General features: G+C 39.7%; 1 protein-coding gene across 2 annotated transcripts; it reads left to right on the forward strand.

Moving 5' to 3' along the window:
• The first annotated feature begins 3,078 nt into the window (after window positions 1-3,078).
• Window positions 3,079-27,309, forward strand: degs1 (delta(4)-desaturase, sphingolipid 1). 2 transcript variants are annotated; one of them, XM_078272612.1, is made up of 3 exons: window positions 3,079-3,323; window positions 20,382-21,124; window positions 24,109-27,309. In XM_078272612.1, exons 1-3 carry the CDS (start codon window positions 3,242-3,244, stop codon window positions 24,253-24,255), a joined length of 972 nt encoding a protein of 323 aa, XP_078128738.1. In that variant the 5' UTR covers window positions 3,079-3,241; the 3' UTR covers window positions 24,256-27,309. The 2 variants fall into 2 exon arrangements, with proteins under 2 accessions (XP_078128738.1, XP_078128739.1); XM_078272613.1 differs by having other exon boundaries at window positions 3,309-3,377.
• Window positions 27,310-27,728: the final 419 nt, after the last annotated feature.

Raw genomic sequence — 27,728 nt, forward strand, 5'->3', positions numbered from 1 at the left:
CTCACAGTTGCCTGATTTATCAGATGAATATGACCCAGAGGGGAAGAACTAATCAAAGAACAAACCAGGAACTGATATAGGGGGTGTCAGAACCAAGAGCCACAGAGAAGGGGTCAAGGATCCAGGCTGGATTTCAAAAAAAACAAAAACATTAATAAAACTTTTAAAAGAAAAACAAAAAAAATTAAATTAAATAAAAAACACCAAAAAAAAAAACTCTCCTGTTGTTGCTACCTTGTCGTGGTGGGGAGGCTTGTGTGACTCCGTGACCCTGAAGACTATACCGGCGGGGGTTATACCCCTGGCAGGTACTACCAAGCCAGGCAGTTTTCAGGTTAGAGGCCAGTCTAAAAACAGCATTGCCATCACCCATTGGCAGTAGGATGAAGATTGGGCCGATGTATTTGTCATACATATGAATGGTGTTTCTGCCTATGCAAATTAGGACATATTCAATAAGTGTGGAGCTCATGTGCATATTCAAATTAATTTCAAAAGAAACTTGTAATACAAAAAAAGTTACTTTTCATGTATACTTTTACTATGTAAAATTGTATTGTGGTAGGAGTAAAGGAAAAAATTAAGCCTATTTGGGTGTACTTTGGGCATATTCGATTAGTGTATAGCTCATTTGCATATTAAAATTCATTTTCAAAGAAACTTGTAATACAACATTTTTTACTTTTCATGGATACTTTCATTGTATAAAGTTTTATTTTGATAGGAGTAAAGGAAAGGGAAAGAAATAGCCCCATTGAGGTGTATTGTTGCCTGGCCTTACTGGCACACATCTTGGATTGATGAGAATTAAACATATTTCTGCAACTAGGATTTCTTAGGACTTTTAGTATGTTGTTCTGGACACCTTATAGAAATGATCTATGCTGAAAAAAATTATTTTACAATTAGTCATAAAACGCTACTTTGCCTGGACTATATAGGCAAGGATAAAAAAATTATATTTGTACATTGTACAACATTGTTGCTTTATTTGTTTTAATTTTGAGCTGAAACTTATTGTAAGTAACTGACACTGAATATGGACACTGGTAAAGAAATAAACAAATTATAATATAAAGTATTGGTGAATTGTTTTTTTTCTAAACACACATCTAAACAACTAACTTTAGGTAGCAGCCAGTAGCAGCTAGTATAGTATTGTATAGGGCTTATAATCACTACACCTAATTTTCCTTCATAGTCATCCAGATTGTAATGTTTCTAAAGATGAAATGTGTTTCTAGTTTCTGGGAAACACAACAAAAGCTTAACTTAATAAAGTGTTCAAATGTGACAACTCTGCTAAAGAAGCTCAACATGAACATATGCTGTTTCTTGATAAAGTATTTAAAGAAACTCAAATCAAACCATCTTTTTGTTTATATAAATTTTGATTTTGTCATTTTAAAGCAGTGCAGTATGTAAGGACAAATAAAAATCACTTTTCTTGTCTTGCAACGTCAGGCCAATGTTTATTTAGTTATGCCCTACAGAAAATGTGTGCCCACCTGAACAGTTATGTGCCCAGGTTCTGGTTCAGCGGGAGTTTGTTTATGCAAATCATAGGGCTGCTGTTATGAATGAATGGGAATTGAAATGGTTTGAAACAGAAAATGTGCAGTGAGAGAAAGAAGGCCTATACACATTTAGTTCTGAATGACCAAAAACAGGTGGAAGATTCAATGATTTACTTCAGCTGACCAGAGTTAGATTTGGCTTCTGAGCATAGTATTAAAACTTAGGAAAACAAACAAAAATGAAAGGGCAACAAAAGAATTAGCTATAATCACGCTATAAGTGTGCAGAGGAGCATTCAAATTAGAACAGACACAAATTGACAGAGAAACCGTTTTCGTTGCAAGACATTTCTTAATACAATACTTCTACGAAAAAAGATGGCCTTGACATCTGGCACCCACCTAGAGTCATCCATGCCAACACAGAATGACTCTTCTTTTCACTCTTGTTAATTAGAGTGTTTATAGGCCTACATTTGGAATACCAGGCCTGTTAATGCAGCAATAACCCTAATTGTCTTGATCATTTTGATAGCATGCCTTCTGCTCCTCTATGATTTTGCTCGTTTATGGTCATAGGAAGGATGCTGCCTCACAAAGGGGTTGCGTCCTTGCTGGCAGTGAAGAAGTGGCCGAGCTGTACGATGATACCCCCCAGCCAGGGTTGTCAGACTAAGGGTGGAAATGGGACTGAATACCCAGGGCCCTCATGTGAACTTACTGAGCTGGTCTTATTGGTCGCTTTTAAGAGGATGATGATTGACTTGGAGGCAGCCACATCTGGCTGCAGATGTTTTGCCTGATGTGTTTAGGATTGTGGTTGACTTTGAAAGATTTGCTGTGTCAGTTGTTTTATGTTTTTTGGTGTTTTTACGTATTTTGTGTTTGTATGTACTGTATGTGTGGTTGTACTGCTGCCTGTCTTGGCCAGGACACTCTTGAAAAAGAGATTTTTAATCTCAATGAGTCTCTTCCTGGTTAAATAAAGGTAAAATAAAATAAAATAAAAAGGAGGGCCCAGAAAGATGCTAGAATGAATATCTGTGGATGTGGGGAGGGGCCCATAAAGAATGCCTTTCTACAGGGCCCAGAAATTTGTGCTAGGCCCCTGCCCCCACCCACCAAATGATCCTCTGATTTCATTTTCATTGATGTTTCAAAACGTATTAAACTATCCCTTTAAGCGGCCATACTATGCCAATCTAGCACTAATACTTTACACTGTTCCTGGGTTGCTAGTAGAGCACTATGGTTTCTTGTCTGGTGAGTTTTGGGCATATATAATAGCCTACATATCCATAAAGAACCAGGTCTTTGTTTAATCTTCTTTTTTTCTCTTCCTTTTGCATGAAACGGATTATATTTTAGTCATATTGCTGGGTTTTCTGACAATAGTTAAATGGATATCTACTACTCCACTTATTGGTAAAATGTGATCATTAGTTATTTCAGAGACGTTAAGAACAATAATGTTGATAGCGTAGAACAACTGCGTCATTCAGAATTTCACCTATCCGTTCTTCGATGAAGCTGGTAGGAGGAGCTGACTACAGTAGGGAGGAGTGACTGATGTTCGGGCAAATCAGCCAGGCGAGGAGAGAGGAGAGGAAGAAGACCATAGAGGACAAGGACAAGAGTTAGAGTTCTCTTTTGAAACGACCTTGTGATATTTAATTAACGTTACTTCTTTGTCTAAGTAAGTTGTTTAAAATAGTGATAACAAGATGGGGAATCGGGTCGCCCGTGAGGACTTCGAGTGGGTGTATACGGACCAGCCGCATTCCGACAGGAGAAAAGAAATACTGGGTGAGCTAGCTAACTTATCCGTTAGCAAGTTTTGTTAGCTAGTTAACCTATAACGTAAGTTAACATTAACTTAGATATAACTATGTTAACTCACCTGGGTGGCTATGTTGATGAATAACGTTCGTTAAACGCGTAGCTAAATACCACCACTACCATATCAGCTGACTCGGTTTGCTAACGTGACTAGCTAGCTAACGGTTCCACATCCGCCTGTTAATTTGCCAAGTGCTTGCTTAACGGTCATAGGTTAGGTTTAACTTTGCTGAATAGTTTACTCCCTTTTAGTGACCGAGAGACACCACCATGGCTGTTATAGAAATACAGATAGTTATTATATAACGTTAAGACAGCCAGTTGGCTTAATGAAACATAATAACGTTAGCAATGTAGCGTAACCTTATAGCCACAGTAGTCTTGTCGCCACTCCCTTAAATAACAACGCTAACTCTCTTTTGAGCTTCTCACAGTAACGGTGCCATAACGGTTCACATACTGCCATATACTATACTATAACGGAAGACTATGCTTACACAAGACTTTCAAACTTCTGCCATGTGTGTTAAACATGTCCTTAAGTAGGTGTTTTATTGGCTTTTGAGAGATAGTATAAGTAGCCACTGTCAGGGCTCTCAAGTTTTGAAGACGGGCAAGAGTGACATTCTACTGTAATATTGTTAAGTTTGAGCAAAATATCTGCTCATGTTCAAAACTTTGTGCACACTGAAAATATATGTGTTCTCTGAGATTTGGAGGAGTCGTGATATTTTGAGAAAAATAAAGTTACTATATTTCAGAAAATAATCTACCTGCACCATAGTCTGCTGTGCATTACGTGATTGCTCTGCTGATACGGTAGATCTCAAGGGCCATTCACATTGTACGCGCAAACGGCAGCGCTGCGCTATGAAACCCATTATTGTCAATGGCTTGCGCGCGCAAGAACTGGTCTGCCGCCGCGCTGAGCAAGCGGCATTTTGCGGCTGGCCGCTCTTGTGCGTGCCGCGGTCAAAGTTCAACATGGTTCAACTTTGACCGCGGTGCGCTCTGACGTGCATTCAAGTGTCTGAAAAAAACAACAACAAAAACACAGAATACACGTGGATCCACAAAAGGAACATGGACAAGAGGTTGATTTTGGCTGTCGGCGATCTCTCAGAGCTCTATAGACTAAGTTCGAGGTCGTACAGAGACCTCGGACGCAAAACTATGCTGTGGAAGCATATTTCACCATAATAGGCATGCCAGCTGTGTAGATTATTGTAGCCTCTTAATTTAAATAATTCAGGTTTGTTTTAGCTATGTGAAATCAACATATATGTCTCCACTGAAATACAATCCTATGTTAACATTTTTTCTCAGTTACTTTGGTGCATTTGTCAAATCATAATTGCATTTGCACAACAGTGAGTGCATTTCTTAAAACAATTGGTGTAAACTGCACCGCATAGTGACTGACCTGAAAAATCGTGTATCTTTCTGGAAATCTTTTGTTTGTGTCCAAAGCAAGTACCAATGAATGTGTCCAAAGCAAGTATTTATGAATCAAACTGACAAGTCCTTACGCCATTGTTTATACCAAGATAGTGAAACTGCTTTGTGGTGTTGTCCATATTTAACAGTTCACTCTGGAAGTATAGTCTAATGAACAATGCACATGAAAGGGAGCACTATTCCCTATGTGACAAAGTTACACATTATTGTCATCTCTGATCTGAGAAATGCGCCAAAGCAACTGAGAAGAACTGTAGCCTACTGTTGTGAGCTGCGAAAACCAAATACCAAGTTGATTATACAGCTCCATACAGGTATTTGTAGGATATATTTGTATTTTTTATAAAACAAATTATAATTTATACACTTTATTGATCCCTAATGGGGAAATTACAATTTACACTCGGTTGTTATTACACAATAATAATATTGTATTTGTATGTTTATATGATGTAAAATATGTTTGGACTGATTGACACAAGTCATGTTCATTTTCATTGAAGTTCACATATAGGTATATAGGTAGGTATATGGCCTTTACACAGAATAACTACCCATTTCCAAATGTGTAAGCTCCAGTTTTGGAGGAATTAATTGCACATATGCATTAAACAAAGTGTTTTCCAGAGAATGAATGATGCATGTATGAATGTAGGCTCATATCTTAGCTTTATTATACCCAACTGCAATGACTGCAGACCTCTTACTTAAGTATATAAACATGCAATGACACATAGTGTTGAAATGCAACATTTTATTTAGAAATGAAAATAATCCACACGTCTTCATCTATTTAGAGGAGGAGTGTAAGAAAAGGTGGAAGAACCTAAGGGACAGGTACATAAAGGAGAGGAGACAAAAGTGGTGCAGGGGCAGACCAAAACAGTACTTGGAAGTACTTTTCCATACTGTCTTGTCTGGAGCCACACGTCAGGGAGAGACAAATAGCCAGATGCTCCGTTGTAGAAATGGACTTTCGGAATGTTGTTCGCATCCGGGAAATCGTAGGCCCGAATCTCGTCAGCAGACTGTCAAACTGCTCCCTGTTGAGCCGAAAGTACACCTGGAACCGGTCACAGTGAATGCGGAGCCACCAGCCGGAATTCCCCCAACTGCTCTCTGGACCTGAGGGTCTCGTGCACCCACACCCTTCTTCCTGCTGCCTTCCTCCGTCTTCTCCTCACAACCAGGGCAAGTGCCAAGGCTTTCTTTTGTTTCGAAGACAGAAACATCGTCTCCACCAAATCACTACTGTGTATCCACAATGTCGCATGTACTGCACGTCTGATGTAAACACCGGACGCAGTCGTGACGTGCATTCAAATATTGGCGCATGTATGACGTAAATTTGCGCTGAGCCCGGCGACAAGCACAACAAATATAGTTGGGAATAGGACAACCTAGCGGCGAGCGCAGCGCATGCCGCATACAATGTGAATGGCCCTTCAGACCTGACAGACACAGAGCCCCGTTTGAGACTCTGGTCTCTGAACGAGCGAACGTTTAGGGAAGTGTCTGTACGCTGCTCTATGCTTTTTTTTTTTTCATTGGTTGTTGCATTAAATCTTACCCAGATACAATAGTGCTGTTTTCCGATTGGCTATTGTGTAGCCCCTTTCTTTTTTTTGGATTGACTGATAAGTGGCAGACTCAACTAAGAACTCCAGGGGAGACACGCTTGATTCCTGCCGGTTCCATAGTGAGAGCGGCGTGCCAGAGAAATTTTTGGGCGCTGCGGCATATAAAATAGTTTTTCCACGTGAGAAATACAATGTGTGGAGGGAGTGCGTGACAAAAGACCGAAATTAGTGACTGTCACGCTCAATGCGTGACACTTGAGAGCCCTGCACTGTTAAATGATGAAATACGTATAACGTTATTTACATAAGCAAGCAAGAAAAATTGCAGAAAAAAAACCCTGTCATGCTTAGCAGAGAAGTGGGTACTGTATAATAATATAGTCTATTTTAAATACAACTCTAAATTATTTAAAATACAGTATGTTCTGTATCTGCTTGCTCTAATACTACATTAAGTTATATGATGCTGTTTGAAATATTCAGCATCAAAATCCCATGTTTTTATGCCTGCAATCTCCCATAAAGATTGTAGATATTTCATGCTTAAATTTATCAGAGCTGCAGCGTTAAAGGAGTCAAATCGGTGCTAGCGACACAGAGTTGCTGCAGCTACGTCTAGAGCTCCCACTTAGCTAAAACGGCAGTTGTGGGGGCATGTTCTAAAGAGTTTCTTTGTGCCTCTTAACCGACACAAAATACAATTAAAATGTCTGTGCAACATGAACGTGACAACAAGATGCGTTTTCAACTCAGACACCCTGCTGGTAGCTAGCTTGCCCTGCTAGCTGCCGTCTGGGATGAGTGTGTTCAGCCAGGCTTCGGTGATAATCATCACGGAGCAGTTCCGTGTGTATTTGTAGCTCATCCATTTAGTGTGCGATCGATCTGGCGTTGGCGAGTAGGAGGCTTGGCAGTGGCGGTCTGTGTGATAGTTCCCTTAGCCGGGCTAGCAGGCCTGACCGGCATCCTTGCTTCTGCTTTCTCTCCCGTCCCGCCTTCGTCGCCTCCCGCTCGCGACAACAATCCACTGAGCGCCCAGTGGTCTGGCTATGTCCTCCAGAGGACAGGTCATGCCTTTGCGACGAAAAATCTAAAACTCTATATAAGTTTATTTCCCCCTCAAAAATAGGTAATTGAGCACTGTAGTGGTTATGACCATATCAGGGACTATGTAACTACATGGAAACGGTCCAAATGATGTCTTTGGCTTGCAGTTTGCTGCTGAAAAGAGAGCCTGTTATTAGCTTAGCTTCAAGATGGCTGACACTGGAGTCGCATCGGCTAGTGACAATCCCACCCTCTATGGGCGGGTTGAAAACATGCGGAACTAGCTGGCTGTAGTCCATAGCCTCTGGGCAAAAATGTCTCAGATGACACTAAATGACAGTTTTTGCGTCATCAGAGGCTTTTTTCCAGACCCACAATACGGAGAAGGCTCGCCTCAGGGGGACATGAGGGAGGGAAGCATGGTCATTCGAAAATACTACCGGGTTTCTACTGCTACAAAGCCAACCCTTGTGTTGTCTTCCTGTCAACCTTGAAAAAAACACTTTTTTTCCGACGTTTTTGACGACTTTTTTTCACAGTTTGTTTTTGCTTTTTCCACCGTTTTAAATTGTTGAATTTTTCTTCTACACATTTTCAGCGCTTATTTCTACGTCCCATATTTTCGGATATAAAACAAAAATTGAAAACGGGTCAATTTGACCTGAAGTCAGTTCATTTTTCTAAGCACAAACGGACATTTGGAAAAACAAAAAAATGGGTTCAAATATCCAATTTTTCATTTTTTTCCCCACCTTGACAAATGAAAAAATTGGATCTTTAAACTGTTTTTATATATATATAAAAAAAAAAGACTTTGGGGTCAGAGGTGCTTGTAACTGATGGTTTCGAGTGGGGGGGGGCGTAGATAGGTGGAACGAGGGAGAGAATACCATTGCAGTATTGAATAATTGGAGCCCAGATGCAATTTTGTAATTTTCTAAATTTCTGATCCTCTGAATAAAAACAGAAAATTGGAGAAACAGTTTAAAGATCCAATTTTTCAATTTGTCAAGGCTGAAATTTTTCTGTTTTTCCAAATGTCCATTTGTGCTTAGAAAATTGAACTGATAAGCGTTACACGAAGTCATGACAACCAAATAAACAACAGCGCAAGTATAGCATTTTCTCCTCAGGCAGAGGAGGCAAACCTGCCTGAACGGCTGATTTCCCATGGAAAACGCAATAAGGTGTTTCCAGTGGAATAAGACAGCTACAGTAGCTTGGAAAATAACATTATGGGCACTGAATTTACTGTTTATCAGACCCCAGATGAGACAAGCAGCTAATGTTAGCGAACCCTGCGACCCCTCTGCCTTTGATTCCCCGCTACAGGAGATGTTGTATTTATGCGACACGCTGTATCATTTTACTTTTTAAAACTTTCCCTGGTTAGTGGGAATGCATAGCGCTCAAAATCAACATAAAAATATTTTCCCTCAGCATATTGTTTTGTTAAATTGTTGATTGGTAAGGTTAATTCACCTGTTTAGTGTTTTAAGGTGCTGTCTATGTGCTGGATTTTTCCTGAGCGGTGGTTAGTCTGCAATGTCTTTTTTTAAAGAGGTCATATTATGCTCATTTTCAGGTTCATAATTTATTTAGAGTTTGTACCAGAATAGGTTTACATGGTTTAATTTTCAACAAACACCACATATTTGTTGTACTGCACATTGCTGCAGCTCCTCTTTTCTTTTTTTCCAACAGAGAGTGTTGCTCTCTGTTTTAGCTACAGAGTGAGGCATCTTACTTCTATCCCATCTTTGTTTGGAGTCCCACATGCGCAGTACCTAGGTAAGGACTACTAGCCACTTAGATGCAGAGTAGGGCGGGCCTTGATAAGCATTGATGTGATCCAAAACAAACCCGCCTCAGCCGGATCCGATCTAGCATCTATCTAACGGTAACCATGGCTTCAGCTCAGCCGTACATGTTCGAACCAGAGTCTGATCCCGAAACAGAGGTAGAACAACCCGAACCAGCTTTGAAACCTAGACTGGAGCAAGATGTTTCAGAGTGGTAAGTTATTTAAGTCTTTTATACATAACATTTTAATTCTCTATCACAGTAACAACTTTATGTCCATTGACTGCCTGGAGGGTGGTAATGTCTGGTAAAAATGGTACGTATAATGAATTACAATGTATACAACAGTCATGCAAAGTAGATATGATTTTGACTAACCTTCTGTTGTAAAATACTACAAAATGTATCCTCCCTAGAAATATACAATTGGCCTACTTTCAAATGTGTTGTCATGTTTACTTTTACCTTTGTGCAAAAATGTATCATAATTTCAAGTCACCTCCTGGATGTAATTATTTGTAATCAATTATATTATAGGGCCAATCATTTCTATGATCACTGACACCATTTGTTTTATACATACAAGTTTAACAAATACATGTTGCTTCATCAATCAATATCTGCATTTTGCAGGAATGTTGCCTCCTCAGGTAATATTTATTCTAAATGAGTTACTTATTTACTTACTTATACCTGTTTGAACCACTACACCCTGCGGAACATCTACATATATACAGAGCAGACCTTTTGAGGTGTCGAACAGAAAGAGTACGTTTTTAAAACATGTAATTAACTGTCCCATAAAATTATTTTACCAAGAAACCAAAGACCTAATGAAGAAATCACAATTACAATGTCTTTATTTTTATCAAATGTCAAAACAGTTTTATAAATAGAACACTCTTAATATACATAATAGGAAAAAATACAGATATACACTATAATTAAGAGGGATGTTCACTATTGTCCAATCCTGTCCATACAGGCACTACAGGCATCTTGCCTATCTTGGCTTTGTCTTTGTCTTTGGATTCCGACTGTCCCTTGAACAAAGTGGGACACATGGCGGGCAACCACTTCCTCCTTTGAGGGTCTCTCGCGTTCCGATGCCAGGTCCTTGGGGATGGGGATCGACTTCAGCACCTCAACAAATGGCGTTGGGTTCTCGAACACCTCCTCGAAAACCAGCCTCATAAGTTCTTCCACATATTCTGTGAATTAATGCATATAAATAATCAGTGTTTATGAAGACAGTTCTTCTCAGACGCCACCTTTATTTGTACATATTTATATTGTAGCCTTAAATATTTATTTATGTTTACCGTACTTATATTTATTATATAAGTGTCACTATTTATTCATTAATTTGTAATTATGAAAGTGTTTTTCTAAAGTTAACACTACTTGTACCAATTCAGTGTGTCACTATTGATGTTACATTATTTGTTATAAAAATAAAAGTAGTTTAAAACTTACTGTATATAGGGTCTGTTTTTACTGGCCTCGCAGTCACCTCCCCCTTCCTGGACTTGGGAAACACAACCCATATTTTTTTTTTTTTCTTCCTGCGATATATATTGCGATATGGAAAAAAGACTAATTTTTACAAGATGATATACAGTGGGGCAAAAAAGTATTTAGTCAGCCACCAATTGTGCAAGTTCTCCCACTTAAAAAGATAAGAGAGGCCTGTAATTTTCATTATAGGTACACTTCAACTATGAGAGACAAAATGAGAAAAAAAAATCCAGAAAATCACATTGTAGGATTTTTAATGAATTTATTTGCAAATTCTCGTGGAAAATAAGTATTTGGTCACCTACAAACAAGCAAGATTTCTGGCTCTCACAGACCTGTAACTTCTTCTTTAAGAGGCTCCTATGTCCTCCACTTGTTACCTGTATTAATGGCACCTGTTTGAACTTGTTATCAGTATAAAAGACACCTGTCCACAACCTCAAACAGTCACACTCCAAACTCCACTATGGCCAAGACCAAAGAGCTGTCAAAGGACACCAGAAACAAAATTGTAGACCTGCACCAGGCTGGGAAGAATCTACAATAGGTAAGCAGCTTGGTGTGAAGAAATCAACTGGGGGAGCAATTATAAGAAAATGGAAGACATACAAGACCACTAATAATCTCCCTCGATCCGGGGCTCCACGCAAGATCTCACCCCGTGGTGTCAAAATGATCACAAGAACGGTGAGCAAAAATTCCAGAACCACACGGGGGGACCTAGTGAGTGACCTGCAGAGAGCTGGGACCAAAGTAACAAAGGCTACCATCAGTAACACACTACGCCGCCAGGGACTCAAATCCTGCAGTGCCAGACATGTCCCCCTGCTTAAGCCAGTACATGTCCAGGCCCGTCTGAAGTTTGCTAGAGAGCATTTGGATGATCCAGAAGAGGATTGGGAGAATGTCATATGGTCAGATGAAACCAAAATAGAACTTTTTGATAAAAACTCAAGTCGTCGTGTTTGGAGGGGAAAGAATGCTGAGTTGCATCCAAAGAACACCATACCTACTGTGAAGCATGGTGATGGAAACATCATGCTTTGGGGCTGTTTTTCTGCAAAGGGACCAGGACGACTGATCCGTGTAAAGGAAAGAATGAATGGGGCCATGTATCGTGAGATTTTGAGTGAAAACCTTCCATCAGCAAGGGCATTGAAGATGAAACGTGGCTGGGTCTTTCAGCATGACAATAATCCCAAACACACCGCCCATGCAACAAAGGAGTGGCTTCATAAGAAGCATTTCAAGGTCCTGGAGTGGCCTAGCCAGTCTCCAGATCTCAACCCCATAGAAAATCTTTGGAGGGAGTTGAAAGTCCGTGTTGCCCAGCGACAGCCCCAAACACTGCTCTAGAGGAGATCTGCATGGAGGAATAGGGCCAAAATACCAGCAACAGTGTGTGAAAATCTTGTGAAGACTTACAGAAAACGTTTGACCTCGGTCATTGCCAACAAAGGGTATATAACAAATTATTGAGATGAACTTTTGTTATTGACCAAATACTTATTTTCCACCATAATTTGCAAATACATTCATTAAAAATCCTACAATGTGATTTTCTGGATTTATTTTTCTCATTTTGTCTCTCATAGTTGAAGTGTACCTATGATGAAAATTACAGGCCTCTCATCTTTTTAAGTGGGAGAACTTGCACAATTGGTGGCTGACTAAATACTTCTTTTCCCCACTGTAAGTAGCTCTAGTTGGAAATAATAAATCATTCTTGACTACTGTGGTGATTTTGTAGGGGAGTGCAAAGTAATGAACTTTTCTTATGTGAACCATTCTTTGAGCTTTGATACTTTACAAACACCAAAGCAAGTAAGCCTAGAGATTTTGGAGAGGGAAATTAGGTAGTTAAATACAATGGTTGACTTACATGACACCATTGTATTCATATACAGTCAGGTCCATAAATATTGGGACATCAACACAATTCTAATCTTTTTGGCTCTATACACCACCACAATGGAGTTAAAATGAAACAAACAAGATGTGCTTTAACTGCAGACTTTCAGCTTTAATTTGAGGGTATTTACATCCAAATCAGGTGAACGGTGTAGGAATTACAACAGTTTGTATATGTGCCTCCCACTTTTTAAGGGACCAAAAGTAATGGGACAGATTAACAATCATAAATCAAACTTTCACATTTTAATACTTGGTTGCAACTCCTTTGCATTCAATTACAGCCTGAAGTCTGGAACGCATAGACATCACCAGACACTGGGTTTCATCTCTGGTGATGCTCTGCCAGGCCTCTACTGCAACTGTCTTCAGTTCCTGCTTGTTCTTGGGGCATTTTCCCTTCAGTTTTGTCTTCAGCAAGTGAAATGCATGCTCAATCGTATTCAGGTCAGGTGATTGACTTGGCCATTGCATAACATTCCACTTCTTTCCCTTAAAAAACTCTTTGGTTGCTTTCGCAGTATGCTTCGGGTCATTGTCCATCTGTACTGTGAAGCGCCGTCCAATGAGTTCTGAAGCATTTGGCTGAATATGAGCAGATAATATTGCCCGAAACACTTCAGAATTCATCCTGCTGCTTTTGTCAGCAGTCACATCATCAATAAATACAAGAGAAGCAGTTCCATTGGCAGCCATACATGCCCACGCCATGACACTACCACCACCATACTTCACTGATGAGGTGGTATGCTTTGGATCATGAGCAGTTCCTTTCCTTCTCCATACTCTTCTCTTCCCATCACTCTGGTACAAGTTGATCTTTGTCTCATCTGTCCATAGGATGTTGTTCCAGAAATGTGAAGGCTTTTTTTTAGATGTTGTTTGGCAAACTCTAATCTGGCCTTCCTGTTTTTGAGGCTCACCAATGGTTTACATCTTGTAGTGAACCCTCTGTATTCACTCTGGTGAAGTCCTCTCTTGATTGTTGACTTTGACACACATACACATACCTCCTGGAGAGTGTTCTTGATCTGGCCAACTGTTGTGAAGGGTGTTTTCTTCACCAGGGAAAGTATTCTTCGGTCATCCACCACAGTTGTTTTCTGTGGTCTTCCGGGTCTTTTGGTGTTGCTGAGCTCACCGGTGCGTTCTTTCTTTTTAAGAATGTTCCAAGCAGTTGATTTGGCCACACCTAATGTTTTTACTATCTCTCTGATGGGTTTGTTTAGATTTTTCAGCCTAATGATGGCTTGCTTCACAGATAGTGACAGCTCTTTTGATCTCATATTGAGAGTTGACAGCAACAGATTCCAAATGCAAATAGCACACTTGAAATGAACTCTGGACCTTTTATCTGCTCCTTGTAAATGGGATAATGAGAGAATAACACACACCTGGCCATGGAACAGCTGAGCAGCCAATTGTCCCATTACTTTTGGTCCCTTAGAAAGTGGGAGGCACATATACAAACTGTTGTAATTCCTACACCGTTCACCTGATTTGGATGTAAATACCCTCAAATTAAAGCTGAAAGTCTGCAGTTAAAGCACATCTTGTTCGTTTCATTTCAACTCCATTGTGGTGGTGTATAGAGCCAAAAAGATTAAAATTGTGTCGATGTCCCAATATTTATGGACCTGACTGTAATTCTATTAATGCAGGCTAAAGTCAATGATATTAATAATGCATGCAGGTTGCTTCCTCTAAATTTCAGGTTGTAGTTGACTAGCGGGGCCTGCTTTGTTTGTTTGATAAATTGATCAACATTGATTGTGATTGGTGGTTGGCTGTGCATGCAGACTGCATGTCACGCACTAGCAACAAACTGTGTATCCAAGAACACTTCAATCAGTGTAAATAACGTTATATCAGACACAAGCTGCTGTTGTAGATAAGTGTTACGTTTCCAGCTTCGCGGCTCCAAACCATAATGTTAGTTGGGAGAGACCACTTGGTTCTTAAGGCTAACTATTAGCTTTAGCCTGGCTGGTAGCAGCTTTCTGGCAACTCTGCGCTTAAAAATGGCCGGGAGACATCGTGATAACGTTGTATTAATCAGGTGATTTAGTTTGTCTTTGCAGCGAACATAAATACATACAAAGTTAAACAAGCATAAGAAGAAATACCATAATATTTTACAAATTAGATAACAAAAAACCTTTTCAAAATAGACAATTCTGCTTTGCTGAACAGTACAAATGAAATAAATAGAACAATAAATATGAAAATACAAATTCTTATTAAAATATAATTTGTATGCCCTTTATAAACAACATTTAGGATAGGTGTAATATAATAACTAGTGATTAAGTTACAAATTAAACTTTTGTACAACCTCTTCTTAAAGGAGAACTCCGGGCAATTGTTACGTTAATCTTGATCGCTTTAAATATGTGAGTATTGTCGATAGCAAGAAAACCCGAACAGAATCGTTCCTAGCAAACTGGAGTTGCTGCAGCCAATGCCCATAGCTCCCAGTTAGCTAAAACCGCAGTTGTGGGGGCATCTTCTAAAGAGTGCCTTTGTGCCTCTTAACAGACACAAAATGCAATTAAAATGTCTGTGCAACATGAACAGGGCTCTTACGTGACAACAAGATGCGTTTTCAACTCAGACATCCTGCTGCTAGCTCACCCTGCTAGCTGCTAGCTGCCGTCCGGGAGGTTGTTCAGCCAGGCTTCTGCGATAATCATCACGCAGCAGTTCCGTGTTTGTAGCTCATACATGAGCTACAAACACTGGCGTTGGTGAGTAGGGGTCTTGGCAGTGGCGATCTGTGTGGTAGTTTCCTTAGCCAGGCTAGCAGGCCCGACCGGCATCCTTGCTTCTGCTTCCTCGCCTGCCGCGGCTGATAACAATCCAACGAATGCCTGCTGGTCTGGTGGATATCCTGCAGAGGACAGGTCATGCCTTCATGACGAAAATTTTTAGTTCATTTCCCCCTCAAAAATAGGTAATTGAGCACTGTAGTGGTTATGACCATATCAGTGACTATGTAACTACATGGAAATGGGCCAAATTATGTCTGTGCCTTGTACAGTAATAGCATTACAGAAGGATAGGTAAGGGTCATTGTACTTGAGATACTCACACGGTCATGTTCATTTTAAGCAATCCGAGAGTGAGCATTTTGAGTGAGAGTGAGAATCTAAATGTGGTCTGATCGATCGGATCTCAACACGTCTTGGGTGCGTTCCCACCTGTACTTGGCTGATCAGATCACCCTGGAAGCATGTTAATACCTGAATGTCTGAACAGGGCCTCGGGCATTGCTACACTACAGATTAGTAAGGTTTGCTGTGAATGCGTTTCCACAGACAAAGCAGATATTGTAGAAGAGCTGGGAATTGTTTATTTAGAGCTTGGTATGAAACCTCCAAACATTTTGGATTGTGTCCATACTGAAAGATGGCAACAAATACTTGGTCAGATTTTTGACTTGATTCATTTGTTTCCTTGTTACAGAAAACCGAGACAACACAAACTTAGAAACAAAATGCTTTGTTTTCTCAACCGGGATCTGTAAATAGAATTGATCACGAAACAACAATAACATTCATTTAGCAGCATGTTTTCAACATCCTTTAACCTAACTTAGTCTGTGATTTCTGCTCAGGTGGAGTTATGAGGTTCTGTGGATCTAATAAGACCTTGTCGTTGCTTGTAAAGAGCTTAGCTGTACATAGTCACATGCCTCAGGCCTCTCTCACCGAGGGCAAGCTCAGCCTTGTGGGAGTGGTAACACAGGAGGTAGTGTTTGCTGAGACTTGTCTTTCTGCTGTAACCTCCCTGTTCCTCCTAAGCAGATAGAACACATCCATGTAGCCTGGAGGCCTTCTTTGTTTGCTCTTTGCATCTCTTGAAAGCAAATACAATGGCTGTGTAGCTATAGCCTCCTGTGATTTAAAAATTGTATTCAGCATTATGTTTCATTTAGGGACGTCAATGATTAATCGGTTATGGTCACCGGTCATAACCTGCCGATATGTGTTCTACATATTTGGATCGGTTGTCTCAAAAAGACGCTGACGTGCTGGGGTCAGCTCCATTTCTGATTTCCATTTCGCCGGTGCTCCTGTGTTGCTTACTGGTAGCCAGAGCTGGGCTAGTAACCCTGCAGCTCTAGCTCAAGCCAGATCATTTTGTGATAGTCTTCATTTCATTACCCACTATACATTTAAACTTGCACTAGTTTGCTCAAGCACTCATAGCTTTCTCCTTCTTTTAGCAACTTTCTCTCATATCCCACAGTTGTTTACACATTATTCTGCAGCTGCTTACTACTGTAGTTAAGCTAAGGAGTTAGCTATGGCTTCCCCTAGTCTCGCATAGCCAGACCTATCTCCACATTGCTATGTCAGTGCAGCCCTCCCATGGCAGCTCTAATAGCATAGCACTAAGCAGAAGCCCATGGTTCACCACAAGACAGTTCATGTTTCTACAGGTTCTAGCAGTGTGGATGTAGCGTCAGTGACACACCCGCTGTGAAATCTTGTTGCTCTCAGAACAAATCAAAGAGCAGGCAAATGAGTATTAAAAAGGTTACCAAATATTGAATATTATTTTCAATTATTTAAGCCTATAACCCATGCATTTGTCACATGGTTATATAATATTACGCCATCACAATTTGATTTTAATTTCGAGTAGCCCTCTCTTTTTTCACCATACATGTGTTTGCATCCATGAGCAAGGGACAGTCAGCACTAATAGCACCTGGTCTACGTACCTGCTATAAGTGGCTTTCTGCTGTTTTCAATAGATGTAAATTATCAATACAGCTCAGACTGTTTCATGCCCAGTATACAGTTAAAAGAAGGATCTGTATCTCCGCTCTAGACGTCTGCAGTGGCCTACCGGCGACTGTTGGAAATGAATACCTCTGCTGTGTATTTCACCATGTGTGTTGCTGATGCTGGATATACCAACGTTACAACCGAACTCTTTATTTCTCTGGAGTCAGCGAGTACGAGCAGATATCCTACAGGAACATCGTTGCAACTTGTGAATGTGAACATTTGTCATACTTAATATAACACTAATAAGTTACCTCTGCTAGTTAAATCCATGCTTTAAAGCAATGATTTCTCTTACTTTGTTTCCTTAAAATAACTTTATAGCAAGGGTGGTTGGGGCAAGCAACTAATACGCCTTTTTGGAAATTAATACTGTAGCAAGACTCGCTGCCACCGTGGGTCTCTCAACACAAACGTAGACATGACAGTATTCTCACAGACAAAGGCACTTTTTATTCTCAGCTCACCTGCCACTGATCTCATGAGACATACCCACACCTCTCTCCCCGCTGAATGCAAATCATGCCCACATCCAAAAATAGGCTACCTCCGCTGAGGATTCGGAGTAACTGCAAAGATGTATTCATAATCATTCAACCAGGGGTTAAAGTGTCTGCTATTGCCCCTTCAATTAATACGTAAATGAATCAAATTAGCAGTTACATGGTATAATAGCAGTTATACATCAGTGTTTCATTCTGCAGCAGTGCACCGCCATGAGTCCATGAACAAGGCAAATGTCTGTAGTTGGTTCACATGTCTGTTATGACACGGGACAGTTGAGTGTCTGTTGTCTAAACTGCTAAAGTCAATTGAACAGGTGATATGCCACCAAATTATGAGATATATCAGAAAAATAGTAGAGCCTCCTCTGAACGCTGCTATGTTGACTTCCATTTTGAGCACGGTGAACAAACCTTTTCACTTTTTTTCTGTGCACACACTGCTGCTGGTCACTGCATGTGTATATAAGAGAATTGTATGGACTGTATAGCACTGAAAAAGAACGAAGGGAAGAATGCCAAAAGCAAGATAAGGAGGCACTGTGATGGAAGAGGAAATGTAGGAAATAAGAAAATCCTTGAGCTTTATGACAGAGGAGATTAGCAAATTCACTAAGCAAACAAAAGTGGTTGAACATGAGGTGTGAGGTGAAACATCTTAAAATGCTTATTAAGGAAAAGGCCAAGAAGATTGAAGACTTGGAAAAAAGGATCGTCAAACACCAAACTTAACGCAAGAGCAGCTTCAGACACAGACAAATGTTCAATATAATCTAATAGGATGTTTGACAGAGGAATAATACTAAATAAAAAATAGCTGACACAATTCAGGGAGAAATCAATTTGACTAAAAGTAATGACTAAAAGTTGACTAAAATGTAATGAGTTTTTATCAACTAAAACTGGACTAAAATGACATGTTGGTATGATGAGTAACGACTGACGCAGGTGTTTGTGAATGAATGCTCAGCCAGCCAGTGCCGGCATTAGCATTATGAACGGTTATACTCTCTTTACCAAATTGCCTGAAAACGACACCAGGCTGCTACAGTATAACGTTAACCATACAGACCTCTACAAACATCAGACTGCTCGCTTGTAACTCAACATTTCTCTGTTCTTGGCTAAGATGGACGACATAGCGCTGCGTAAATTAGCTAGCAGCTTAATAATGACAAAACACCACAGTAAATTTCAGCCTGCATGCACGTTTTTTTTCAAAAAAAAACAAATATTTGAATCCCAAAATTGAAAATCAAATACCTACCCATTGAACGAATATTTGAATATTCGGATAAAGCCCTACTTATTAAAACCTTAAAACTATGACCACCCGGCTGCCAGTTAAACAGAGAAATCAGAGTTACTTTAAGATTTTTGTCTCGCTCTGTCTACATCACAATGTAGGGTTAAGGTACATGCCTGAATACTGGGCTAGTAATAATTTGCACTGGCTTGTAGACATTTTACCCTACTAGGCTGGTGGTTTACTACTCAGTCTTAAAATGTGACGCCTTAACATGTGGAAAAGACCTGGGGCTGAATGACTTCTGAATGCCCTTACATGTTTACTGTTCACCCATCAGTACATAAGATAACAAAGATTTGATAAAAGGATTTACTGCATAGTTACAGCCTAGGTCTCCATTACTGCCCCAGTTAGAAAGATGAGAGCCAAAAGTCACAATATATCAGCTGTCTGCCACTAGTCTTACATGACTGATTATCAAAATGAATTAGCATTTTCAAAATTTGCTCCACCGCCTAATCACTACTGCACAGATTCTGACTCCAAAATTACAAGATGAAAGCGCCCGTATCCAGGATATTTTAGATTTGCTTGTGTACAGTGGAAGGAAGTGAAGACGCGTCCATCTTTTTTTTACAGGCGATGCTTGCAACACATTAATTCATGTTTACAACATATGACAATCATTGACAGCAAATTTATGATTTGATCACCATGAAAGATCATCTAAGAACATAAACGTAATAGAAATATTAACTAGTTGGTAGGACGAGTTTGGCATTTCAGGGAGCAATTGAGCTCTATAGCAAAATCAGCAGTGTGCATCTTTAATTTTAATAACTTCAATAACACAGTTGTTGACCAACCATTATTTTCGGTTATAGCCAACTTTTTTTTTTTTTTTTAAAGCATGCATACAATACTGCACTGTATAAATATAGTTCTAAGAACTGAGAAATATAACAATCATTTTTTAATGATTTATGATGACCTCATATTGTAATATGTTTAGTCATAATACTTCATAATTACTGGTCACTCACTGACAATTTCTTTTGCAATTTTCATAGTGTATTCTAATTCTCATAGTTGTAATGCATACATTTCAGTATATAAATCTTTCCTGAGTTTAACTGAAGTCTTTTGTTTCTCTCCTACAGCCAAATATCCAGAAATCAAGTCGTTGATGGGTCCTGACCCAAGGCTGAAATGGATTGTGTGCATGATGGTGGCTATACAGTTTTTAGCTTTCTACTTGATTAAAGACTTGGACTGGAAATGGGTTTTGTTTTGGACATATACCTTTGGCAGCTGTATCAACCACTCAATGACCCTTGCTATTCATGAGATTTCCCACAACACGGCCTTTGGAAACAACAAGGCCATGTGGAACCGCTACTTTGCCATGTTCGCCAACCTGCCCATCGGCCTGCCCTACTCTGCCTCCTTCAAACGCTATCACCTGGACCATCACCGCTACCTGGGTGGAGACGGGGTAGATGTAGACATCCCTACTGAGTTTGAAGGCTGGTTCTTCTGCACGCGCTTCCGGAAATTCATCTGGATTATTCTGCAGCCCCTCTTCTATGCCATCCGGCCCCTCTGCATCAACCCCAAACCCATCACTCAGCTGGAGGTGACCAACTTGGCCATCCAGCTCACCTTTAACATTCTGCTCTACTGGCTGTGGGGGGCCAAGCCTGTGGTCTACATGCTGGCTGGCTCCTTGCTGGGAATGGGCTTGCACCCCATCTCTGGTCACTTCATAGCTGAGCACTACATGTTCCTCAAGGGCCATGAGACCTACTCCTACTATGGTTCACTGAACCTGCTCACCTTCAACGTGGGCTACCACAATGAGCACCATGACTTCCCCAGCATCCCAGGACGCAGGCTGCCCATGGTTAGTACAGCTGGGTGACTATTGAGATCATTGGGTAACACTTTATTTTTAAGGGCTGTGCATAAGACTGACATGAATGATACCATCATTACCATGACATGACACCTGTCACGAACATGAAGAAGTCTTTGTAAATGTTTAGGACTGTTGTCATTAGGGGTCATTCAAACAACTTGACAGTAACCAAGACAACAATCTGTGTTATACTTACCTGCAAACTAGTCGCTTTTCGGCAAAAATCGCTGTTGAATGGGAAAATGTCATCCACGTGACTCGTGTAGATCCGAAGAGTTTGTATTTGGGGGGGTCCGAGATGACCGTTCTCTACCAGACCGAATAGCAACGCGGTTTTCGGTGCCTTATTTAGAGCATACTTATGCACTTAAATGCCTACGCTTCTGATGCTCCGAAAACGGACGTTAGAGGGAACTGAAACATCGCCGCACGGGACGCAAGTCAACACTACGCCTGACAGCAGCTAACGTTAGCCTACCATTAGCTAGCAGCTGGCGTAAACACGGTTAAAATGCTGACAGCTAAACGGTGTAAAAGTGTGTCTGTATTTCACTGTAGAGGATTCCAACAGTCTGTAGCTGCCGGTGTCTGAAAAACAACACAGATGTTGCATTCACTTGAAATTCGCCTTGCCAGCCTCGTGCTGCATTCAAAATTGTTGTAAAATACCCTTTTCCCATCCAGTGGTTGTTTTTGTTGTTTAACAGGATTTAACTGGTGAAATAAGTTATTGTTATAAGTTATTGTTATTCCATTTTTAATAAATCATTTAATTTTGACCCTGTGGCCTTAGCAATACACACGCAATACACACAATATATTAGGGCTGTCAAACGATTACATTTTGTAATCACTGAATTTCTATAGTTAATCGCATGTTTTATCACGATTAAAATTCTATTATTTTGCATTACAGAACTGTTTTTAAGTACATATTAACAATGGAAAGCCATTCTTACCAGTGTATCTTGATTGGGAATCAAATGAATGCAAAGAAAGTTACTTTATGAACTTGATTTTAAAAAAAAATTATTTGTTTATTATATATTTAATCTAGTCACACATTTGAATTTAACAACAACTTTGAATGCACCACGAGGCTGTAAATTACCAGTTTCATTGAATGCAACGTCTGTATTTTTCCGACAACAGCAACTGCAGATTGTTACATCCCGGTGTCGGAATCCTCTACAGTGAAATACAGTCCCACTTTACACCGTTTAGTGTTAGCTGTCAGCATTGTAACCATGTTTAATCCAGCTACTAGCTAGCGGTAGGCTAACGTTAGCTGCTGTCGAGTATAGTGTTAACTAGCGTCATGTGCAGCAATGTTTCTGTTGCCTGTAACGTCTGTTTCAGAGCATCAGAGAGAAGTGCAGGCATATCAGTGGCACCGGAATGAGGCACCGAAATCCGCGTTGCTATTCCTGCAGCAGCAGGATGTGTTACAAGGAAGTACAGCAAAATAGTAGCCTGTTAGGCACGATGCAAAGCCGAGTGAAGTGAAAATAAATTAATAAATGGCGGCATGCGATTAATACGATAAAAAAAAAAAAAAAAAAAATGAATGCATTATGCTCAACCCTTAATCGCATCGCGATTAACGCGGTAATGCTGGCACCCCTAATAATGAGTTAATGAGGTTTAACCATGTATTCAGCTCATTAAAATAGCTCACGTTACTGTATTGTGTGAACAGTTAACTTCATTTAATATTTTATGTACCGTTTTCTTTTGCAAAAACAAAACAAGTTTCTTCCCGAGACTATTTTGTCGCTGCATCCGGAGCTCAGTGCCGCCCAAGATGTGAGATTGGTATAAAGAAATGCAAACATCCCAAAACACTTTTTTCTCATATCATAGAATGTATGTGTGGAGGAGCCAGACCTTACTCCACAGCGCTGTGGAGATAGGTCTGGCAATGCTCGTATTTTTAAATTGACATTCTATGATAACTGTTACATGACATTTTTTTTACCCTGATTTGTTCTTTGCCTCTTTGTGTAACTTCATGATCAAACCTATGATTAGTTAGTCATTAGTTAGGAATGTCATTGTCCACAGTATGTAAAATTGTCTTTGTCTTTACCACAAGACAATTGATAAGGACAGACATTAAGAACATAGTATCACCACACATGACAAGACTAAGCTCTGAGTGTATATAGCGCATCATCTCAACAAAGTGTTTGATATCTAATTAAATCAGTTTCTTGTGGGAATAGTTCTGAAAAAATATGTATATTTGTTATCTCCAGTTAATGAGATAATTAGGTCATGATTTCACATAGTGAATCCACAATAATTTATTTAACATCCATGACCCTTCTTGCTTTCTTTAAATTGTAGGCTATATAAAGGTTGGGAACAATACTTTTGGTTATTTCAATAAATGTGCATAAAGACTGTAATTGTCAATTCCCTAATTATTAGATTAGAGTCAACTGGCCACTGTAACCATTTCTTTATATTCTATTCATTTCTATATACACTTTTCCAGGTTTGACAGATTACCAGAGTCCAGTACAGTGGCCACCCCACTAATTTACTAACTGTAAATTAATGTATTACTCTACCAATGGTTAATGTTACTGCAAACTGCATGCAGAGTGACAGAAGAACATGCATTCCACAAACAAGAATATGCACTTAACTTAATGTTAAAGGAAGCCAGGCGACTAGGACAGAGGCTTCCATTCTCAGAAAACAGCCCAGTTTCAAAATAAAAGACACAGAAAAATACAATACTGTAAGCCCATATGGAAAAGATTTGTGGTGCCCCCTATTGGCCATTTTTTAAGAAAGAAAGAATCATTACACCCTTAGCAGCACACCCCGCTTTTCACTGTGTGAAAACAAAATAGGACTTCAAAATGATCAGTATGTCTAAAACATGAAAGCATTTATTAGCTGTGTAAACTGTAAATGGATCTTTGACATCTATTCTTCTGTTTCGGCTTGGTTTCCAGGTGAAGAAGATAGCAGCAGAGTATTATGATGACCTGCCTCAGTACACATCGTGGCTGAAGGTCCTGTTTGACTTCATCATGGACGATGCACTGAGCCCGTACTCTCGAGTCAAAAGGAAGCTGACAGGAGATGTCAAGCAGGAGTAACTTAGTAAAAGGAGGAGTAAAAGCTTCTCTGGAACAAAGCTGCAGTGTTCACCATGACTGCACTCCCCCCCGCTCACCATCCCATAAACTAAACAGCTTCTGCATATTAATACAATCAACGTGTGAAAAAAGGGTGGACATTGTGAAAAAGTGCTTTTCCTCCACAGGAAGAGAACATAGTTTATTTGTTATCCTAAAGGCAAAAAACTGGAGACGTTAGATTAAAATTTTGTTAGTGTGATTAGGCAGTAGCTAGGGCTGGTTGCACAAAGCCTTTGGCTCTGATCAAACAAATACTTCAACTTAAGATGTCTAATGTACGAACGAGTAAAAGTTTGGTACACATATTATGTCCCCCTGAGGATCAGAGTTTAGCTTCTCTACCCGAGCCGGGCCCTTATCAAGCTTTTTTTTTTATCATTACTTTATTAGCCTAATTGGGTGGTGAGAAAGCTATGCCATAACCAGAAATATTATCTATATAGGCTATATTTAGGCCAAAGTAACAAATGTGTCCAAAAAGTTACACAAGTTGGACTCAGTTACAAAATGCAACACGTGTCATGCGCAGAGTCTCCTCCTCTCGCACACATCACACCGGGCCTGCTGGGCTGTATGGTGTAGCATCACACCGGGGCTGCTGGGCTGTATGGTGTAACTTAAGTGCAACATGGAGCTTGAGGATGTAAAGGAAAAACAGGAGAATTACCTTTTGAGCAAGTGTGTGTCGGCTTTGTCGAGTGCATTAGGCTAAGTGCGGCACGCTGCCCGCCTATGACAGCAAATAAACGGGGACTTAGATGATGAACAGACACATGAAGTAGGCTCGCCGTGGCAGAAAAGATGATAGTCAGCCTTTAATGTCCTCTTTTGTTACTTCTCCAAGCATGAGGGCGAGGCAAGCCATCACAGAGAAATGCGTTTTTTTTGGGGGGGGTTTTATTTATTTTTTTACGTTTCTTCATTCGGATCCATTTGCGATCCATTCCATTCTGAATAAACAAACAGCTCAGTTTACATGCTTCGCTCTTGTTGCATTATTCATTAAGATCATTTTAAACAGATTTCTGCAGTTCAAACAACTCTGAATTGTAGTTGAGAACGTCAGTTATAACGTATTAAAAAAGTGTTGGGTTGAAATCGGGCTCGGGCTCATAATTCCAGTTCATGTGTCGGGCCGGGTTGGGTCAGGCTTGATTTTTTGGGCCCGATCTAAGCTCTACTGAGGATGAATCAAAATCACTCTTCCATTTGTCCACTACTTTTGGACAGATTAGTTTAAAACGACCCCCAAATTCTAGCTGGCGTGCTAATGTGCACAGCACGTGCGTGTTCTTTACACGTTGGGTCTAACATCTCTGAGGACACAGTGTCTGTTACCACACTGATCAGTACATAATGAAAAAGAGTAAGTAGTCAGTAAAACGCCAAACAATGAAATATGAACAGACTGCTGGAAGACGTGCATCTGTTTGCATTAGTCAGAGCAAAACAAGACCTGTCTACCTTAGGGGCGGGAATCACCACAGGCCTCACAATACGATATCATCGCGATAATACTGTATCGTGACATAAGTGTCACGATACAGTATTATTGCTATTTTAAACATATTGCAATATCCTGCGATATATTGCAATTTATTACCTTTTTTCCAACTTAAAATTTTTCCCAATTTTAAATGATGTCCCTAAAAGGAAACTTTCTCAACATCTGTTTTATCTTAAAAGATACATTGTTGTCTGTTCATCGCCTATCAATTTTATTGCTGCAAAATGGGATTGTCAAGCAGACAAACACCGACACATATAATAATAGATCGATACGTGGCGTCTATGTATCGATACAGTATTGCCACAGAAAATAGCGCGATGCTATGCTTTATCGATTTTTATCCCCCACCCCTAGTCTACCTCTGAATGTGGTCTCAGTGATCAGATGTCAATGCATCCTGGGTGCATTGCCGACCTGTACTTAGAGCTGTCCACTTATCACTCAGAACAGATTTAGATGGGAATAGTTTTTTTTTAGATGTCTTTGTACAACCAGCCCCAGAAATTAGCTATCAAGATAGCCAATTTAATTTAAGCCCACACAGGTTGTTGTACCATCTACTCCTGTGTGACAACTGAGTGCAAACCATGTCAAAGGTGTTGCGTTGCAGTTTGTATTCTGCCATAGTGATTAACTTTATTTAACTGAAGACTTGTCTCCCTTCATTTTGCATTTTGGACTGTACAGTAAGGGGTCAACAACATGAAAGCATCTTTAGGTTGATAGCATCTGTGTGTTAGTGTGTGTGTGCGTATATAAGTGGACCAAAGTTGAACTCTGAGTGAATCCACTCATTAAGATCCCTCCTTATGTGTTGAGTTTATGGGGAGGCTTTCGTCGCTTGCTAATGTAGTAGTTAACCTTTTTTTTCCCAACTGCTCTTTATCATCAACACTTTAATCTACCATTATACAACCTGTTGTCATGCAAACTGTTTATAACAAGTTAGTTTAAGGTTGAAAGTGTGTTACTCATCAGTGCCTCAGAGCTTTGTTTTTGATTCTCTGTGCCGTTTGTGGTCTTAATTTCAATTTTATGAATGCATTTACTTTGATGAAAAACTGCCAAGAATAGAAAATGTGTTTGATAAAAATCACCTAATCACTTTATTGTTCTTTTTTGTTATTGTATCTAAGTTGTAGAAGCAGGGCTGCTGCAGCTGTCCTCTTGTGTTTGAAATTTGGAGACTTAGCAACCATGAACAAAATGACATTAGGTTGCTATTGATTTGACTGTTTCCATTATTTTTTTAAAAATTGAATGCAGTTAATTTGGAATACTTAAAATAAATAAAGATAAAAAAAGACTTACTTTATTCTATTCACAATGATATTCCTGGCAATAGAGAAGGTTTTGAATCAGCATTTAGACCAGGGACCTCGAACCCAAATCACCTAGGGAGAGCGGCAGCGTCCTCCTCTTAAAACTCTGTCCTGTCTGTCCTCAAACAACCTCTCTGAATTTGTGAGCCAGATGTAAAAATAAATTTATGAATAAAAGTCTGTTAAGTCACTATCACTGAAGAAGGTAACACAATGCTGATTGAGTCTACGGCCAATTGATGAAAGTATTGCAATATTCATATACAGTTGTGTTCAGAATAATAGCAGTGTTTAAAAAAAGTGTATAATGCTCAAAATCCTTAGAATAGCTTTTAATTCCATAATATCAATGCATTGGGAACACTGCACATTCAATTCCAAATCAAAACATAACCAAAATTGATCGTTTGTGTTATACCTTTACAGAAAGTAAAGAAAAAGCAATATTAGGCTGCTCAAAAAAATAGTATTTGCATTTTTCTTTACAAACTCAAACATTTACTGTATAAACTGAAAAATGTCTCAAGGGTTTGCTTTACTTTGAATCACTGTACTAATATTTAGTTGCATAACCATTATTTTTGAGAACTGCTTCACAT

Source organism: Sander vitreus, chromosome 17 (assembly GCF_031162955.1).
Source record: "Sander vitreus isolate 19-12246 chromosome 17, sanVit1, whole genome shotgun sequence".
In the NCBI taxonomy this organism is placed as follows: domain Eukaryota; kingdom Metazoa; phylum Chordata; class Actinopteri; order Perciformes; family Percidae; genus Sander; species Sander vitreus.